Here is a 20,835-nt window from a genome sequence, read left to right as displayed (position 1 = left end):
TGCTATTTAACAAGAGCGACTGTTCAATGAACTACTTTAACCACACATTTTCATCTGGTCAACCAACCAGATCTGTCAAACAATTTCTAAATGTCTAGTCTCTAAACATAGATTGTACTTTTTTTCTATCATAGCATAAGCCATGCAGAGTAAACACGCATGATTTGGATTTAAAAATATAATCTTCATACATGTTAGTGATTAGTAATGTATGGTCTATAAAGGAGCAAACATTTACTGAGAACTTGATAATCTATGCACTTTTCATTTTCTGAATCTAAAAGAGACTTTATAAGCATGTGATATGAACCTCGGAAACAAAAATGAACCATAGAAATTCATATTCAGAATACATGAAGGGTAACTATGATTTTGTTTGAAGTCTTTGTTTCATGTAATTTTAGTGAAAATGGATTAAACAGAAAAGTGATTTGACATGGAGGAATTATTTTCTCCAAGTACTGCTGACATTCTTAGACATACACTAAAGTTTAGCTCAGTCTGCTAAATAATAATATTAAAATAATATGCAACCCAATTAAAATATGTGTGTATACTGTGTGTATATATTTTATATGTTTGTATATAATATACACACACTTGTGTGGTATGTATTTTTTTAGGTGACTTGGGGAGGCACTATAAGGGTATGAGACATTGTGTTTTTTAATTTCCTTTTTTTGAAGAAGGAATTTAATGTTTGTTCATGGTGGAAAGCTGGGCTCCAAAAGAGTATCTTGTTCTGAGGCCAAGAATGAGAGAATGGGCCTGGAGTCTTGGTACCACCACTTTCCTCTGTGTCTAGTCCTCCTGGTCTATGGAGTTTTCTTTTATAATTTTATTTTTTTTTAATTTACGCCCAAATTAGTTATCATATAGTGCAACAATGATTTCAGGAATAGATTCCTTAATGCCCCTTACCCATTTAGCCTATCCCCCCTCCTACAACCCCTCCAGTAACCCTCTGTTTGTTCTCCATATTTAAGTCTCTTATGTTTTGTCCCCCTCCCTGTTTTTATATTATTTGTTTCCCTTCCCTTACATTCATCTGTTTTGTCTCTTAAAGTCCTCATGTGAGTGAAGTAATATATCTGTCTTTCTCTGACTTACACCGTACACAAAAACAAACTCAAAATGGATGAAAGACCCAAATGTAAGACAGGAAGCCATCAAAATCCTCGAGGAGAAAGCAGGCAAAAACCTCTTTGATCTTGGCCGCAGCACCTTCTTATTCAACACGTATCTGGAGGCAAGGGAAACAAAAGCAAAAATGAACTACTGGGACCTCATCAAAATAAAAAGCTTCTGCACAGCGAAGGAAACAATCAGCCCAAACTAAAAGGCAACTGACAGAATGGGAGAAGATATTTGCAAACGACATATCAGATAAAGGGTTAGTATCCAAAATCTATAAAGAACTTATCAAACTCAACACCCAAAGAACAAATAATCCAGTGAAGAAATGGGCAAAAGACATGAATAGACACTTCTCCAAAGAAGATGTCCAGATGGCCAACCGACACATGAAAAATGCTCCACATCACTCATCATCAGGGAAATACAAATCAAAACCACAATGAGATGCCACCTGTCAGAATGGCTAACATTAACAACTCAGGCAACAACAGATGTTGATGAGGATGTGGAGAAAGAGGATCTCTCTTGCATTCTTGGTGGGAATGCAAGCTAGTGCAGCCACTCTGGAAAACAGTATGGAGGTTCCTCAAAAAATTAAAAATGGAGTTTTCTTTTATAAGAAACACAAGAAGGTGGTATTGGCTACTAAATTCTGTAGCCTTCTGGATGGTTTCATGGAGGTTGAAACTAAATTCTTCTTGACCCTTACTCTCCCTAAGTTAAGGCACAATGAGATCACACACTTTGCTGTGGTGTTTGGGTCAGGATGCTGGTGTTTATCCTGAACATTTGTAAAAGAAACAATTTGGTATGGTGGAGATAGCTCTGAATTTTGAGATAAAAGATCTGAATTAAGTCCTGTCTCTGCCACTTGTCAGCTGTTCTGACATTGGTCCAGACACCCATACCCACCTAATAGAATTTCCATAAGCATCATGCAAAATGTACATTAAAAGTGTTTTAAAATAGATATGTTCTACACATGTGAAGAGTTACTACACTGGGAGGTTGTGCTTAAATTATATTAGCATTTTGTCCTCTTGGTTTGAACCTTCAAGGCCTTGTAAAGTTACATACTCAGAACAAGGGAACACATTTGAATCCAAAGATCTGAGGGAAGTGCATTCCACCCACAAGATCCTAAGGCAAGAATGAACATGGCCTCTTCAAAGAATAAAAGGAAGTTAGCGAGACTGGAGCAAAAAGGGTAAGGAAAGGAAGGGAGATAGGAATCAAGGTCACGGAGTAAGGCTGGTGGGGCGGATCATATGAACCAGATTGTGATTAAATGTTTTCATTTTTTTCTAATTGTAATAGGCATTAGTAAGTTGTGATTAGAGTTATATAACTTTATTAAATTGTAAAAAGATTTTTTGACTGCTTCATACCAACTAGATAGAAGTATCTGTAGGCGTTTCAGAAGTCGTAATGCTATAAGGGTGGTGGTTGTTTCCACAGCATAGAGGCAGGGATGGTGGAACGAAATACACGGGTCTAGGAAGTAATTTGAAGGAATGAGGTAATAGAACTTGCTGACTAAATGTGGGTCAGAAAGAAACTAGGTTTTTGACTTGAGATGTTAGATGGATGCTGGTCCATTTCCTGGGATGCTGACAATGGAAAGAAAACAAATTTGCAGTGGGCTGGGGATTGAGAGTTTAATTTTGTAATTTAAGGTTGAGGCAGAGATTCCTTTAGTGGAATCCAAGTGGACGTTCGGAGGAACTCTGTGAGCCTGGAGCTCAGGGGAGGTTAAAAAACTGGAGATAAGAACTTGACATTCAATAGCAAAGACATTCTGTTTCGTATTTTTAAGCTTTGGACTCCTTAATACAGAGAGAGGAGTGGTAAGGAGAGACAAAAGAGGCCTAGAAGGAAGAGGTAACAGAATAATGAAAAGAGTGTGGTAATTAAGGGGGGAGAAAAGACAGATGTGTTTAAAGAGCAAGGAATTTTCGATTTTTGTGAATAATGTTGAGGTCACATGAAGCAAGGATGAGGAATGAGTATCTGATTTGGCGATATTAAGATAGTGTGTGATATTGACAAGTGGGATTTCTGTGGAACAGAGGACAAGATTCCCAGTTGAAATGGGTTGATGAAAGAATGGGATGGGAGGAAATAAAAGCAGTGAAAATAGACAACACATGAGATATACTGTCTCCTTTGCCATAGGAGCAAAGAAAGGGGGCATTACTTCATGGAGAAGGCAGTGATGATGCAGTCAGTTGCTGAGAGTGTACTGAAGGAAGTGACCCACACAGAGGAAAATTCATGTGACACCCTTGAAACAACCTTGGCAAAGCTATTAATAATCCCATTTTATAGATGAAGAGACTTTCACATAAATTGTTTCTAAGGTCACAAGATGGTAAATGATAAAGCAAGAATTTGAAGTACTATTTATGTGGTTTCAAAGTCCAATCTTTTTTCTCCCCCCTATATCAGCTGCTGTAGGCTGAACAATGCCTACACAACTTAATCTCTGGAACCTGTCATACCTTACTTCGGATGGTAAAAGAGATTTTACAGACATGATTAAGTTAAGCCTTTGAGATAGGGAGATTATCCTGGGTTATCTGGGTGGGTCCAGTGTAATCCTATAGGTCCTCATAGGAGAAGAGAGGAAGAGGAGTGTTGGGGATAGAAGACCTGATGACAGGAATGAAGGGGTGGAGTGGTCTCATGAAGAGGCCACTAGCCAAGAAATGCAAGGAACCTCTGGAAGCTGCAAAGGGCCAGGAAATGATCCTCCCTTCAGCACCTCTGGAAGAAACCAGCCCCACCTACACTTGATTTTAGCCCAGTGAGATTTATTTTGGGCTTCTGAACTTCAGAAATATAAGATAATAAATTTGTGTTGTTTTAGGCCATTAAGTTCATGGTGATTTTCTACAATGGCAATAGGAATCTAACTGACCACCCTTCCTATGTTAGTTAACTATTTACAGAATTGTCTGTTGCTCCTCAGTTCAAGTTAAATGTATTTTAGCATGTCAGCGTCCAATGATTATACTGAATCAGTAAATACTAACTACTGTATTAATTTTTTTATATGTTTCTTTATTTCTGAAGGAGAGAGAGACGGTGTGAGTGGTACAGGGGCAAAGAGGGAGACACAGAATCCAACGCAGGCTCCAGGCTCTGAGCTGTCAGCACAGAGCCCAACACGGGGCTTGAACTCACAAACTGTGAGATCATGACCTGAGCCGAAGTCAGATGTTTGACTGAGCCACCCAGGCGCCCCCCAACTTCTATATTTAAAACATTGCTTTACTTGACCGTCATTACAAGGATGACAATCTTACACCACTTCTGGGGGGCTATATTTGAAACTTCTGAAGATTACTGTGACAGATATTTTGGGCATGAGGTCCTCAGTAGCCCTGGAGAGGAAGTAGCTACAAATCTGAGGGTTCCAAGTTGCCTTTTGAACTCTGGGGAGTGTGGGTTTCTTAAACCTGGCCTTGTCCAGAAACTACAAAAATAAAAACTATCTTACCCCATCCCTTTTGGATGCTCTCTGCAACTTTTGATGAACCAGTCATCTTGTCATTTGGGGGGAGCTGGGCTTTTTAAAGACTTCTCCTTTGATTTGATTTATAATTTAAAGAATGAATTTTAATCTCTACCACCAATATGGTCATAGGTCTTTACCCTGAAGATTAAATTTCAGATCACACATAAGAAATAAAACTTAATAAATAGTATCTTTCATGCCTTTATATGAGTATTACTTTGCTTTACTAAGAAGTAGAGTGAATGAAGAAAGTATTTGGAAATATTATGCATAGGTATGGCCCACAGAAGTCTACATCCATCATAACATTTCTGCTTCTGATTCCAGTTTTTTCTCATAGCTTTTTGATGTGGGATACATTTTAGCCAATTTGGATTATTAATGTAAAGAATGTACAATTGGGGAAATGAAACAGACTTAAAGAATAAATTTTTTTTTATTAAAAACTTTTATAACTGCGTTTCAAAAGTAAATATGACAATCATTTGGACTGTATTCTCCAAACTTCATTATTAAGTCTGTGAAAACTTTCCAGTCAGCTAACGCAGAGTAGTTGGCAGCTATGTGCGTTCCATCAAATGGGTGTGAGAAAATATTACTGAATCACACTGACATGAAAGGGCTTTCTCTTGTTCACTCTAAAGTGTAACCAGATCTATGAAGAATTTGTGAGTTAGCCTCACACATTCTTTAAGAGCAAGTGTGAGCACAGTAAATGGATTAGAAATTTTTCTTAGGAAATGCATAGGCAAACTGAAATGGCTTGTGGCTTTGTTTACTGAAACTCTGAAGTGGACATAAATATTGGAAAATGTCGATGGATTCAACATTACCGAAAATCTAATAAGTAGCTTTTAAATTAAAAAAAACAACAACAAAAAATGGAAAACATAACACCGCTCCTTCAGCACTACCTGGTTTGTTGTGGAACTGGGATAGGAATTATTTTATAGGGTCATTCACTTTCACATTATAAATTAATAATAATCATAATTTTGAGTTGTTGGCTCTTTGCTCTTGTGGACTTTATTTTGATTTCTTTGTAACTAATATTTGTGGACACAGTTACAATGTCCTTTAAATTCTTTCAGTTTTATGAAATTATACAAAATTATATTTACATAGTGAGGCATATTCCAGATTCAGGGTCACCTGTCCAACTTCGGAAAATGGTAGGATCTTTGACACAACCACGTTTTTTCAGTGTTCCTTCCAATAAAATGTGTACTCTGACTGTTAGCCACCTGGAAATAGCAGCAAGATTATTCTTATACGAAAATAAGATTCAACAGGGCTTTGGAGTTCCACAGCTAATAATTTCATTTTTTGGCATAAGGTCTCAGCAGATATCTTGGCTTATTTATTTGGTGCTATTACGTTGGATTAGATTGCATGAGAAAATTGGGATCATTTGTGGTTTTGTTCACTGAAACCTTGAAACTTAAACAAAAAGTTAAGAAATGCCCAGGAATTCAACAAGTGCCAGACTTGCATGCAAATAGGTAATAAATAGCATAGACTTTGTACATACAGTTAGAAGAAATATATTTAAAGTGTAAACTCCGATCTTAGATAAAATATCATTATGCTGCAATATTTGCTCACTTATGAGACATTTCAGGAATATTTTAAAACAGAACTTGCTTGAACCTGATTGATATCCTAAGTTCTAAACAAGAGTAGTTAAATTATTTTACATCCTCCAAGAAATTCTAAATTATCTGAACCTAAATTGGTAATTGGCAGGCAAAGCACTATAAAGGCTTCAAGATGATCAGCCTGCCAGAAAAAAGAAATTTTAGTTTTCCAAGCTTCATTACCAATGATACATTGGCACTTTAAAAAATAGAAATGGATTGTGGATTCTAGATCTTTCATTGTTCCTTTATTCGTAGTCCAAAGAAGTAAGATTGACCACTTTCTATGTCTGACCAATAAGGTTTTTATTTTAAATGTAGTTTTTTTGTACATTTTGTTATTATTTTTGTTCTTTTTCTTCTTCTTTTTTTTAATCTTTATTTTTGAGAGAGAGAGACAGAGTGAGAGCAGGGGATGAACAAAGGGAAAGGGAGACAGAATCTGAAGCGGGCTCCAGGCTCCAAGGTGTCAGCACAGAGCTGGACGTGGGGCTCAAACCCACGAACCATGAGATCATGACCTGAGCCGAAGTCGGCCACTCAACCGACTGAGCCACCCAGGCCCCATGTTCTTTTTCTTCTTAAAGCATAGAAAACATTGCTATTGTCTGGGAAGGGCAGTAATTACATCAAGATATGATGTGGAGAGATTATTCTGCATAGATTTTTATAAAGAAATGGAGGTAATTTTTTATCATTGAGCATTATCTAAGAAATACATTATTTTCTCAATTTTTTTACTGAAAATCTAGACTAAAGAAAAGGCGTCCTGCTGCCGTGAAACAGTGACACATGGCTTCAGCAACACTGGGGAAGGTTAAGATTTAGGACTCCAAGGAAGAGTCAGCTTCCAAGGGCAGGGCTTATCATTATGAGTTCCATGCCAATTCTTTAAAATAGAGTTAATTTCGGGCCCCTGGGTGGCTCAGTCTGACTTCGGGTCAGGTCGGGATCTTGTGGTTTTTGAGTTTGAGCCCCGCGCATCGGGCTCTGTGCTGACAGCTCCGAGCCTGGAACCTGCTTAGGATTCTGTGTCTCCCTCTCTCTCTGCCCCTTCCCCGTTCATGCTCCGTCTCTTTCTCTCTCAAAAAGAAACATAAAAAAATTAAAAATAAAGTTAATTTCTAATTGATCAGATAATGCAATTTATAATTCCATGATGATTCTTAGCAAACATAAATGTATTTTATTTTATTTAAAAAATTTTAATGTTTATTTATTTTTGAGCGAGAGAGAGATAGAGCGTAAGCAGGAGAGGGGCAGAGAGAGAGGGAGACACAGAATCTGAAACAGGCTCCAGGCTCATGACCTAAGCTGAAGCTGGATGCTTAACCAGCTGAGCCACCCAGGTGCCCCTAAATATGTGTATTTTAAAATGTTTACATTTATGCTTATACTACAATGCTTTTGGAAAATAAAGTTTCCAAGCTTTAGATAACGTATGAATTTATTCTATGTTATTTAGTTGCCTTTTTTTGTGCAAGTATTTCCTGCCTGTCTATGGCTCCAAGAGCTCACATTAACATCAACAAATATAGACTATAACTGCCTGTGTAATTTGTCACAGTGCATGGATTTTTAAAATATAAAGAACTTGAGCTCTGTTGAAGTGGTATAATCTGGCCATTACCTTACTGCCTACAACCGCTGTCTCACATTTCATATTTAGTGTTCTCTTGCAAAACTATCCTAAAAAATATCTTAATTTTTTCTGCTTTAGGCACATTCAAAATACATATTTTTAATACTAATCACTTGTGCATGTTTGACAGGCCACATTTTAAAATACAATATGGTGTTTTACTTTCCTGAATATTAAAAACTGATTTTTCTTTTTCACTTTTTATCAGAGTGTATGGCATCGTATCTAAAGTAACAACTGTTCTTAACATTATATTTTGAATCTGTATTAATCTAGTTACTCTTTGCTTATGGCTTTTCTTAAATTTATTTATTTATCTTGAGAAAGGGAGGGAGGGAGGGAGGGAGGGAGGGAGAGAGAGAGAGAGAGAGAGAGAGAGAGAGAGAGAGAGAATCCCAAACAGGCTCTTCACTATCATCACAGAGCCTGATCCAGGGCTCGAACTCACAAACTATGAGATCATGACCTGAATCAAAATCAAGAGTCAGACTCTTAACCAGCTGAGCCACCCAGGCACCCCTGCTTATGGCTTTTATTAACATTATTGTGTATGCATTAGTTGTCTTATGCTTCTTAGGGGAAAAAAAAATCCAAGAAGGGTTTCATTTAGAATTCATTTCCTATAAGTTAATGGAAAGCAATAAGTATAAACAATAAAGCCAAAATCCCTTGATCAGGCAAAAGTGCCCTGATAATGTAACTTCTGCCAAAAATGCTTTTATTTTTGGTCCACCTCATTCTTCAGATAATACATAAGATGTCGGTCACTTCAGAGAGACTTCTTTGAGTATATAGGTATGTGTTGAATCATAATACACCGTTTATTCCTTTCAGAGAGAGTTATAATTTGTGATCGTTAGATTTATTGCTTTTGCTTATTAACAAGGTTCCAGAATGGCAGCACAATCTGATTGCACAAAGGAGAAAGTTGAGGTTTATGCAGGGGACAGACACGCCAGGGTGGCTGAAATCATGGAGCGTGGACGCAGCATGACAGAAAAGGGCAACAGGGATGCAGAAGCCCCAAACTTGCAGTTCCTTTAAGCTATGAGGAGGTTAAATTCACTCAAAGCACAATGTCAGGGATCACTTGACTAACTGTGCTGTGATTTAATGGGAGATATTGGAGCACAGAGCCTAGTGCGGGGCTGGAACTCACGACCCATGAGATCATGATCTGAGCCGAAGTCAGATGCTTAACCAACTGAACCACCCAGGCGCCCTGATAAATCTTATTTATCTGTTGATATCCCTGTTTTTTGAGTATGCTGTCTCTCTTTCAAAAGAGAGAAAAGAAGCCAAAAAAAAACAATGTTACATGTCCAGAGTGACATATTAGTGACTTGGATAGCACTGAGGAAAACTGTCTGTCCCCTTGCCTAAGAGACAGATGGGTCAGCCAGCCTGCAGGCATTTTTCCATTTAACAGTCACCAGAACTGAGATACATGATATTTCTGTCTCCCCTTACAGGTAAGGATAATGAGTCAAAGGCAATTTATATAATTTGTCCAAGATCATCCATGTAGAAAGTGGGAGAATCAGAGCTTGAATCAATAGAATCTGGATGGAGCCCAATGTCTTACACATTAAATGTCTCTTTAGTGAGAGATAATGTTTAGTAGCAATATTTATACATTGTAGACCCATCATATTTCATTTATTTAGTTATTTAGTACCTTAAAAATACTTGTAGTCATCATGGTAGCCTGATTAAATGAACATTTTTAACAGCTTGATTGAGCTATAGTTAATACAAAATATTGCACATATAATATATATATATATATATAATTTGATGAGTTTGAACATATGCATGTATCTGTGAACCCATCACCAATAATCAAAGTAATAAACATGTCCGTTACCTCCAAGAGTTTCCCTGTGCCTCCTCCCTCCTTTTTTTGTGGTAAGGACAATACAAAATTTAGTGTAAGAAACCAGAGTCAATAGCATTCAAATATTTTCTCATGCATCAAAGGCTTTGTGCCACAACCGCTGACAAATCCTTTCACGGTCATTGAAATAAAACATGCATACATACAGATGCACATACATATAGGGAAAATGAATGCTTAACTAGATACACATAAGGATTCAGTATCCCCATTTACAGTTGCTTGAGAAACACTTTAGAACAGGAAAAACTATTCAAGTTCAAGGACTGAATGATCAATTTTATTTAGTCAGATGTGAAAAAATACATAGTTAATTGGTAGGCAAGGTCTCCACATACCAGAATCCAATTATAGAGTCTTCAAAACACTAGTGAAATAAAAGTTAATGAGACATTTTTAAAGACATTACAATTTTATGATACTGATTGATTTTGAAAAATGGCAAGGATAAATTTAAGTTTAATATGCTGAAATAAATTTTCTGTCTTCACTTTGGAATCCCAGCCAAAAGAAGTATCATTAAATAGGGAATAATGGAGATGAATATCCATATGATATGTGAACATATATATAAAATATTTGTGTGCTTCTGACTAAGAATTCTTTTTTTATTTTCTTTTCTTAAAATTGGTCTTGGCTTACCAGTGGTCTAAGAAATTTGGTGAGCTATAATATCATTGCCCTCTGAATTACAGTAAATGTAGGGAACAGTTTCTCCAAATCAGCACTAACTCAAATGTGATTGGACATATACCAATGCTAACAAAAATAATTACAACCATGAATCTATATTATTGTAAGTATTATAACAAGGAGTGAATTGTTTTGGCACCTGTACAGAATACTTGTTAAAATGTGTATTTTTCTTGCAACTGAAAAGGATATACATTTAATATTATAATAGCTTTTTCTTCAGTAAATAAAGACTTATTTTGTAAGTTGTTAGTATAATGAAACCCCTTCGATTGATTAAATGGATGGTTCATAAGGAGATAGCTTGTGATCTGTAACTATATAAGAAAGCAAATAAAAAATGAGAGGAATTAACGTCATGTGCATTAAATGTCACTTATAACAATAAATCTTACTTGATAATGAAAGTGGGTAATCTTATACAACCACAGACCTTTTTTAATTTGTAGATTAAGCTGCATGTTTTAAGCATTTATTTTATTTTATTTTTTTTTTTTAATTTATTTTTTTTGGGACAGAGAGAGACAGAGCATGAACGGGGGAGGGGCAGAGAGAGAGGGAGACACAGAATCAGAAACAGGCTCCAGGCTCCGAGCCATCAGCCCAGAGCCTGACGCGGGGCTCGAACTCACGGACCGCGAGATCGTGACCTGGCTGAAGTCGGACGCTTAACCGACTGCGCCACCCAGGCGCCCCTAAGCATTTATTTTAAAGAAAAGGTTCTATTCACTATGTTATCAATATAGCTATGTTGCTATATTGAATAAAGTAATGGGCGTACATACTGATAAGAGGGTCTACTCTTACCAGTCAATTTGCGTTTGTTGTTATATGGCAAGCTGTTTGTAATTTCATTATAAAGCTTTGATGTTTTTAAGACTGTTCAATGTTATCTGTGCTGTGAGGCGTCTTCACTTCTAGGAGACAGTTCAAGACTTCTGAGTATCTCCTGTATATGGTAGCAACCTAACACTGATATGACACATAGTATGTACTGAAGAAAGATTGATTGAATAACTAGTGTGAATACGTGTTTTTATTTTTATGTGCTTGTATTGCCCACTGAACTACAAAATCTTTGAGGATAAACCCCATGTCTTATTCATAGTATTTGTGAGGAATTTATCATTACATGAACCTTAGGGTGAAAGTGGTTCATCTATCAGTCTCATGTCATTTTGACTGCAAGTGACAGAAAGTCAACAATCACAGCTTAAGTAAAGTCAGGTGATTATTCTCACATGGCAAGAAAACGAGAGGTGTGCATTCTAGATTTCATGGCATAGCTCAGTCACTAAATCAAGCTCTTTTCATCTCTGTTCCTCCGATTTAAATGTTATAAGGTGGCTGTGACACTCGCCTTCTTCCAGAATCATGTCCTTGTATTGGCGGGAAGAAAGCAGAAGAAAAGAGTTTCTCAATCTGATTTTTTCATGTTTTTTACATGGGGAAACTTCCCTGGCCGACTTCCCTTCAAATCTCAGCTAGAAGCAGGTCCTATGCTGTCTTGAGACTACTGGATGGTCAATGAGATGGTAATGAGACTCTTCCAAATTCCATCATGGAAGAGTTAGACCAATCATGATTTAGCCTCTGGGATTAGAACACACATTAGAATATTTAGCCCCTGGGCTTCTCCTCCCTGAGATCGTAGATTCCACCTTCCACCTAAGCAGGTTGTGGCTAAATTGGCACGGAAAAGAGGATCACTGAGTTGTTAATGGACAATCTGTGTTACAGCAAATATTACCTGTAAAGAAGTGGATTTGTTAAAATGAATTATTCATGTCATATGCTACCCTCAACTGCTCTTTATATTTTTATTTGTGTTCACTTGGCAATATTTCATATGAGCAATTTCTGTTTCTTTCAGGCTAATTATAAATGCATTAGTTCTATATTTTTAGTTATAGTGGAAAGAAAAATCTGCAATATTGAAAGGTACATTGTTTTCATCAGCTTTCTTTTTTAATTTTTTATTTTAACATTTGTTTATTATTGAGAGACAGAGAGAGACAGACCGTGAATAGGGGACGGGCAGAGAGAGAGGGAGACACAGAATCCAAAGCAGGCTCCAGGCTCTGAGCTGTCAGCACAGAACCCCACGCGGGGCTCGAACTCATGAACCGTGAGATCATGACCTGAGCCGAAGTCGGACGCTCAACTGACTGAGCCACCTAGGCGCCCATCAGCTTTCTTTTTTAAATGTCCGTCTTGCTCTTATAATTGCAAGGGCAATTCAAATGTTAATTATGTTTTCTGTCTTCTCTTAGACCTGAAAAGATAAATATGAATTTAGATTCCATTCATCGGTTAATTGAGGAAACACACATCTTCCAGATGCGGGAGCCACCAGTTAAACCACCTTGTGACATGTTAGCACCTGCTTCATCCCCCAAGGACACTTGTCCTTCCTGTTTGCCACATCAGGGACTGCAATCACGTGCCGCTCACAACTTCTGCGCTCACTCCTGTAACACCAGTGAGTGGAATATTTGCGAAGAGCTTCGCCTGAGGGAACTTGAAGAAGTCAAGGCCAGAGCTGCCCAGATGGAGAAGACCATGAGGTGGTGGTCAGACTGCACTGCCAATTGGAGAGAAAAATGGAGCAAGGTTCGGGCCGAAAGGAACAGCGCCAGGGAGGAAGGAAGACAGCTCAGAATAAAATTGGAGATGACGATGAAAGAATTGAGTGCACTGAAGAAGAAGCAGAGTTTGCCACATCAAAAGGAGGTATTAGAAACTACCCAAGACCTGAAGCATCCTACTTTCATGGAAGTGCCTTCTGCACAAAGAGACCCATTTCACCTTGGTTCACAAACGTGGGAGTCTATCAGAGAGTGTCCGGTAAAAAGAGAATTTCCTACAAAGGAGAACCCGGATAGTAAGGTAAGAAAAACACCCACAGAGGAGCCAGAGATTATGTGCACATTTCAATGCCCTATACAGTAATGGAGGGGAAAAGGAAAATGACACACTCATTGGTTGTGGTTTTCCAGAAACCTGAGTTATTGATTTTATCTCCTTAAATAGCATCAGTTTATATTGTTACCCCTTTCTATTTAATTCCATCTCTAAAAATATAAAACATATCTTGCTCTTCTATAGTTCTATCTAAACTTTTAAGCCTTTCTGTGATATATGGGATTTATGGTAGATGTAACCTAGGTTACATCGTAAATGAACAATTTGCAAAGACTGAAATATATTTTATCAGATGGTAGAACATAGAAGGGAAAAAGAAAGCTTGAGGATTGCTAGTTAAAGTTCAGTCGTATACCTCTTTAGAGACTGATAAAGAAATGAAAAGAGGAATTTGATGCTGAATCATAAGATTTGTTTCCTTCCAAAACTATGTTTTCTTTATGATTTTTCTACACTAGATGTAAAAATTTAATAATAACTGCTTTATTTTTTTTTCAGGAAGAAGATTTGAATATTGACCAGTTAAAATTAAATGAAGAGATGAAACTCAATCTTAACTGTCCTGATTCATTAAAAAATGTTGTTTCTGAAAACAGTACACTGAAATCTGCATTAAGACCACAAGCAATAAACCTGCCTTTGGAGAATAAAGTGCCTGAAATTTCAGCTTTGCAGGTACATCTGGATGAGTTCCAAAAGGTTTTATGGAAAGAAAGAGAGTAAGTGCTAATCATTGTTCCCCATTAACCAAGTCTGATTTTCAAACTTATTAAAATTAAGTCTACCAAACTGTCCATTTGATAATGTATTTTATGCAAAATTAGTCATTAAGTACTAATATTTAAAATATGAGTTTGATATTTGTATATTTTTTGAACTTTTTAAAATATGAAATACTTAATATGTAAATATTAAACGACACACTACTGCAGAGGCATTGGGCCAAATAGGAAATCAAACAGCAAATCAAAATATACCTCAAAACATGAGAAAAAGAAAATACAATATTCCAGAACCTATGGGTTGCAAAAACAGATGTTAGAATGTAACTTATGCTATAAATGCTTGTATTAAGGAAAAAAGTTCAGGGACACCTGGGTGGCTCAGTAAGTTAAGCACCAAATCCTTGATTTCAGCTCAGGTCATGGTCTCATGGTCCGTGAGTTCACACCCTGCATTGGTCTCTGTGCTGACCGTGTGAAGCCTGCTTGGGATTCTCTCTCTACTTCTCCCTCTCTCTGTACCCTTCGCCCACTCACACTGTGTCTCTCTCCCTCTCTCTTAAAATAAATAAATTAATTAATTTTTAAAAAATTTCAAATAAACAACTTAATATTATACCCCAAGGAACTAGTAAAAGAGGAAACTTAGCTGAAATTTAGTGAAAGAAGGAAATAACAAAGAAAAATCAGAAATAAATAAAATAGAGACCAGAATAAACAACAGAACACTGGAAGTAATGAACAATTTTTCTAAAAAAATAAATGAAATTGGCAATGCTTTAACATTAAGAAAAAAAAAAAAAAGAGAACACTCAAAAACCAAAATGAGAAATGGAAGAGAAAATATCACAACAGATAACCACAGAGATATAGAGTGTGCTAACAGATTACCATAAGCAAAATTAAAAAAAAAAAAAGATAATTCCTAAAAATGCACAAGATTGAATCATGAATCTTGAATCCAAGAAGTAGGAAATCATCTTAGACCAATAACAAGAATGAAAGTTGAACTGGGAATCAAAAATCTCCCAGCATAGAAAAGCCCAAGACCACATGGTTTCATTGGTAAATTCTGCCAAACGTTAAATAAATTTAACGACAACCTTTATCAAAATCTTACAAATAATGGAATAGAGGGAATACATTCAAAATCATTCCATGACACTAGGTCAACCCTGACACCAAAGCCTAATAAAAACAATACAAGAACAAAAAAGTCTAGTTTGTCTGATATAAGAATTACTACTGTTTCTTTTGACATTCATTTGCATGATAGATGTTTCTCCCTCCCCTCACTATCAATCTGCAGGTGTCTCTAGGTCAAAAAAAGAGTCTTTTATAGACAGCATATAGATGGATCTTGTGTTTTTATATATTCTGACACCTGTGTTTTTGAATAGAGCATTTGATCTGTTTACATTCAAAGTAATTATTAATAGATAGGTATTAATAGCCATTTAGACCCTTACAACAGAGAAAAGTGTTACAAGAGAATTAGAGATGGAGAGTGAAATAAATGAGATCGGAAACAGGCTTGATGAAATGAACAGCAGGCTGGAAAAAAACAGAGGAAAAAAGTAGTCACCTAGAAGACAAAATAGTAGAAAATGATGAAGCTGAAAAAGGAGAGGAAGACAAATTATGCAACATGAGAATAGACTTAGGGAACTCAGTGACTCCATCAAAAGTAATAACATTCATATTATAGGAGACGAGGAAGAAGAGAGAGAAAAGGGAGAAGAAAATTTATTTCAAAAAATAATAGGAGAAAACTTTCCTAATCTGGGTAAGGAAACAGGCATCCAGATCCAGGAGGCACAGAGAACTCTCATCAAAATCAACAAAAGCAGCCCAAAACCAAGACATTCTGTAATTAAATTTGCAAAATATAGTGATAAGGAGAAAATCTTACAGCAAAACAAAATAAGTCCTTAACTTACAAGGGAAAACCCATAAAGCTGGCTGGAGTTTTCTCAACAAGCTTGGCAGGCCAGAAGAGAGTGGCATGAGATTTTCAAAAGTGCTGAAATGGGAAGAATCTGCAGCCAAGTTCACTCTATCCAGCAAGTCTATCATTCAGAATAGAAGAGATAAAGAGTTTCCCAGACAAAAACTAAAGGATTTTGTGACCACTAAACCAGCCCTGCAAGAAATATTAAAGAGAACTCTTTGAGTATAGAGGGGAGACCAAATATGACAAAGACAAGAAAGGATCAGAGAAAATTTCCAGAAACAATGACAAAGCAAGTCATTTTTTGGCTTGTTAGTTTTTAGTTTTTATCATTCTCTTTTCATCATCTTGTTTTCATCATCTCTGGCAGATTCGCATTAATTATGTTTGAGTTATTAATGTACATGGCTAAAACAGCCAGTGTACTTTCTTTTTTTTTTTTTTTAATTTTTTTTTTCAATGTTTTTTATTTTTTTTTGGGGGGGGGGACAGAGAGAGACAGCGCATGAACGGGGGAGGGGCAGAGAGAGAGGGAGACACAGAATCGGAAACAGGCTCCAGGCTCCGAGCCATCAGCCCAGAGCCTGACGCGGGGCTTGAACTCACAGACCGCGAGATCGTGACCTGGCTGAAGTCGGACGCTTAACCGACTGCGCCACCCAGGCGCCCTGTACTTTCTAATTTTTAGAGCATTAGTAGACCTCAGCTAGTCAATAAAAATGAAAAATATACTGATATTTATAAGGGACAACTCAAAATTTGAGAGTTACTGATTGCAGAAAAAGGATGCTTTATTCATTGACCATTAGTGGTATAGAGCAAAGAGCACTAGACTTGAAATTAAATGACCTGGTTTTCGCCTTGGATCTGACCTATTCAGCGACATGATACTGGGTTAGCTGAGAGTGTGCTGTTGTCTCCTTTGTAAGTAGATGGATCGTCTTGCTATGTCACAGTTATCTATTGTTTTATAACAAACCTTCCGACAAAATGGTTAGTGTTGAAACAACAATCACCATATATTCTGTTCATGAAGCTAGAGCATGGTTTTGTGTGGACAACTCATCTGTCACTACACGAGGCTGCAGCCGGGATGGTTCAAGGCTGGAGATGACTGAATTGTTGGGGGCCAGAATCATGTGAAGCCTCCTCTCTCACGCTCGTATCTGGTGGCTGACTTTGGTTCTCCCCTGGGGTCTTATGTGGAACACCTGCAAGTGCCCTATCCATGTGGCCACTTTGATTCCTCACAGCATACTGGCTTGGTTGAAAGTAGACATTTTAAGAGCACAGAGAGGGGCGCCTGGGTGACTCAGTCGGTTAAGCATCCGACTTCGGCTCAGGTCATGATCTCATGGTCTGTGAGTTCGAGCCCCAGGTCGGGCTCTGTGCTGACAGCTCAGAGCCTGGACCCCGCTTCAGATTCTGTTTCTCCTTCTCTCTCTGCCCCTCCTCCACTTGTGCTCTGTCTCTCAAAAATAAATAAATGTAAAAAAATGTTTTTAAAAAGAGCACAGAAATATATGGCATTTTAATGACCTTGTCCCAAAAGTCACTTAGCATCACTTCTGTCTTCACTGATTTCTTTTTTTTTCCTTTAATTTTTTAATTTATTTTTGAGAGAAAGAGAGACAGAGCATGAGCAGGAGAGGGCAGAGAGAGAGGGAGACAGAATCCAAAGCAGACTCCAGGTTCTGAGCTGGCAGCACGGAGCCCAACACGGGGCTCGAACCCATGAACCGTGAGATCATGACCTGAGCTGACGTCAGATGCTCAACTGACTGAACCACCCAGGCACCCCCTGCCTTCACTAATTTCTTGTGAGGATCAAGCACAAATAATGTCTGGGAAAGTGACTATTAGTGCGGGTTACTCAGTATGATGTTTTTGTTGTTGTTATTCCTTCATGATCACCTTAGGCAATTATTAGCATTGTGTGGAATATTTGATACACTTTAAAATGTGGTCCCAAAGTCTGAAAATAAGTATTTTTCCATCTCTTTAGTTATAAGACTCTTAATGGGCAGGAAAAAAAAAATGGAAAAAAAATAAGTATGAATAGAATTCTATACATTATATAATGGTTTCAATTTTCCCAGTTTAAATGGATTGGAATAGTGACTATTCACACACAAATATTTCACAGATACTATAAGCCCTTTATCTGCCATTCTTTTTCAGCCAGAAGTTTCTCATTAGTCCCTCTGAAATTTATTCCCACCACTAATACCCTTTTCCAGATGCTTTGTCTACAACTTACCATATGAAGAGATTGTTATAATACAATCATGATACAATCGACTGTAATAATATACCTGAGTATATAATAAAACCTTCTTATTCTACCGTCAAGTATAAATTCCTAATAGACGTAATCAACATTAGTAGAAAGGAGAAAAAAAACGAATCGAATTTTAGGCACGGCCCCCTATTGAAATTAATTTTATCTGGAGCTAAGTCTCAGTCAAGCTCTAATCTCTGTGTTTTATTTCCTGAAGGATTTAACTTGTTAGTGGTTATAGACTTCTCTCACACCCACTCACAATGTTACTTTACTGACATAATGTAGTACAGACCATACGAAACAGCTGTTTCCTACATGTAAACTCCCTGAGGGGCCGGTTTTAATGATACACACGAGTATTGCTGCACCCCGACTCACACACACATACACATACATATATATCTGACTTCCTTGGAATAAGTTAACCACCTCTCTAGTACATAAACTCTTCGGTTCTCCACAACTTGAATATATAAGCCATAGACAGGCCAGAAAATAAGGGGGGAAGGGGACCTCTGATTCTACTTTGTCTCTTTAGTAAACAATCCCAAGGGCGTTATGTGTCCATGAATCAACATTAGCATGAAGTCCGCATGAGGCGATCACAAAGCCTTTTTTCTATCACAAGAGAATGTTTCCCAAGGATATAGTATATACTGTTGCTATAAATCTATCTAACTTTTTAAATTCTGCCTCCTGGAATCTCAGCAAGCGGATGGCTGGCGTGGAGAACATGTGAATGTAATTTTGTCTATGTTCCCAGCTAGTGGGAAAATTCCCCTGACTAGAGCACAGGAAGCCGCCAAGAGAACTCAGGGGATCATGTCCACCACTCTCACTATGGAGAACCTCCTTATCAAAAGCAAGAAACTTTCTTCTATTATTTGTACTCTGAGTACCGTTCGCTTTTATGAAAATAATGATCCAGTATCTGGAACCTTCTCGTGTATTGAGAATTTGTACATTTTTTGATCTCTTAAACTCTTCCGAGATAGAAAATTTGAGGTACAGACAGGAACCTAATCCTTTTACCGAGCTAGGTGTACCTAGACCTTTCGGGAGAGGAACTTCGGCAATCTTAAGTAAGGGAGACCATGAGCTCTAAAATAGTTTAATGTTTAGAACCAGTACCCAAATTAAACTGCAGAGGGCACCTGTATCCCTTAGCAAATGCTCTGCATTATTTAAGCTGAGCTATAATCAATCCTCCTCCTCAATTTTATTTCTTAGTTTATTTTCTATATAAGAAAAGGAGTATGCTTCAGTTATTTTGCTTTGCTTCATTAAATTGTGTGGTTTTTTTCTCAATAAAATGAGACTGAAAATCTTAGCGGGATTACATAGATTCCTGAATGAACACAATGAACAAATTGTCATGCAAGTCTCGTTAATGTTATTTAATGTAATATTGTTAAAGATTAGACAGTCAGGCCTACTTATTTATTCACTATTACTAATGGCATATGCAGTAAACACATTTGCCTTTTTAAAACAGTAATTTGTGGTGTGATTCGTTTAGTTATACATACGTATTTATTTTTCTAGCTGTATTGAAGTATAACTGAGAAACAAAATTTGTGTGTATTTAAGTTGTACAGAGTGATGGGGGTTTTACTGTTTTTTTAAGTTCTTATTTTAATTCCAGTCAGTTACGATAGAGTGTTCTATCAGTGCAGCTATGCAGTATAGTGATTCAGCAATTCTGTATGTCACCCTGTGCTCATCCCAACAAGCACACGTGATGTGCTACCATACACTGTGAAATGATTACACAATGAAGCTAATTAACACATCCGTCACTTAACACTGTTACTAATTTTTGTGTGTGGTGAGACCTCTTATGAGGTCTTAGCACATTTCACACATGCAATATGATATTGTTAACTACAGTCTTCATGCCGTACATTCGATTCCCAGAACTTACTCATTCCTTAACTGAAAGTTTGGATTGACATCTCCTAACTATCCCCACTTCCCAGCTCCCGGCATTCACCATTGCACTCTCTGTTACTATGAGTTCAACTTTTTAAGATTCTGCATATAAATGAGATGATATAGTATTTGTCTTTCTGTGGTGGCTTATTTCATTTAGCCTAATGTCCTACATATGTACACACACGCACGCACGCACGCACGCACGTCTCACATGTTCCATGTCCATTTGTAGATGGACAATTGCCTCTATATCTTGGCTTTTGTGAATATTGCTGCAATGAACATGAAGGTACAGATGTCGCTTTGAGATACTTCTTTCCCTTCCTTGAGCTATCTACCTAGAAGTGGGATTGCTAGATTATAATGATAGTTCTATTTTTAATTTGTTGAGGAACTTGCATACCTTTGTCCATAGGGGCTACACCGATTTACACTGCACCCCAACAATATCATTTCAACTATACTCTTACCAATCCTGGTTATCGCTTGTCT

The 20,835-nt window shown here is 37.3% G+C and overlaps 1 protein-coding gene across 1 annotated transcript in view; it reads left to right on the top strand.

Annotated features, from left to right (window-relative positions):
* Positions 1 to 20,835, top strand: part of CCDC102B (coiled-coil domain containing 102B) — a 194,715-nt gene that overhangs the window by 96,081 nt on the left and 77,799 nt on the right. Inside the window, 2 exon segments of the mRNA XM_058691842.1 lie at positions 12,800 to 13,415; positions 13,950 to 14,170. Coding sequence (XP_058547825.1) covers positions 12,800 to 13,415; positions 13,950 to 14,170 — 837 coding nt within the window.

The sequence above is a fragment of the Neofelis nebulosa genome, chromosome 11 (genome assembly GCF_028018385.1).
Source record: "Neofelis nebulosa isolate mNeoNeb1 chromosome 11, mNeoNeb1.pri, whole genome shotgun sequence".
NCBI classification, from domain to species: Eukaryota; Metazoa; Chordata; class Mammalia; order Carnivora; family Felidae; genus Neofelis; species Neofelis nebulosa.
The sequence above is the reverse complement of the archived record's forward strand: the minus strand, read 5'-3'. Positions and strand labels throughout refer to the sequence as shown.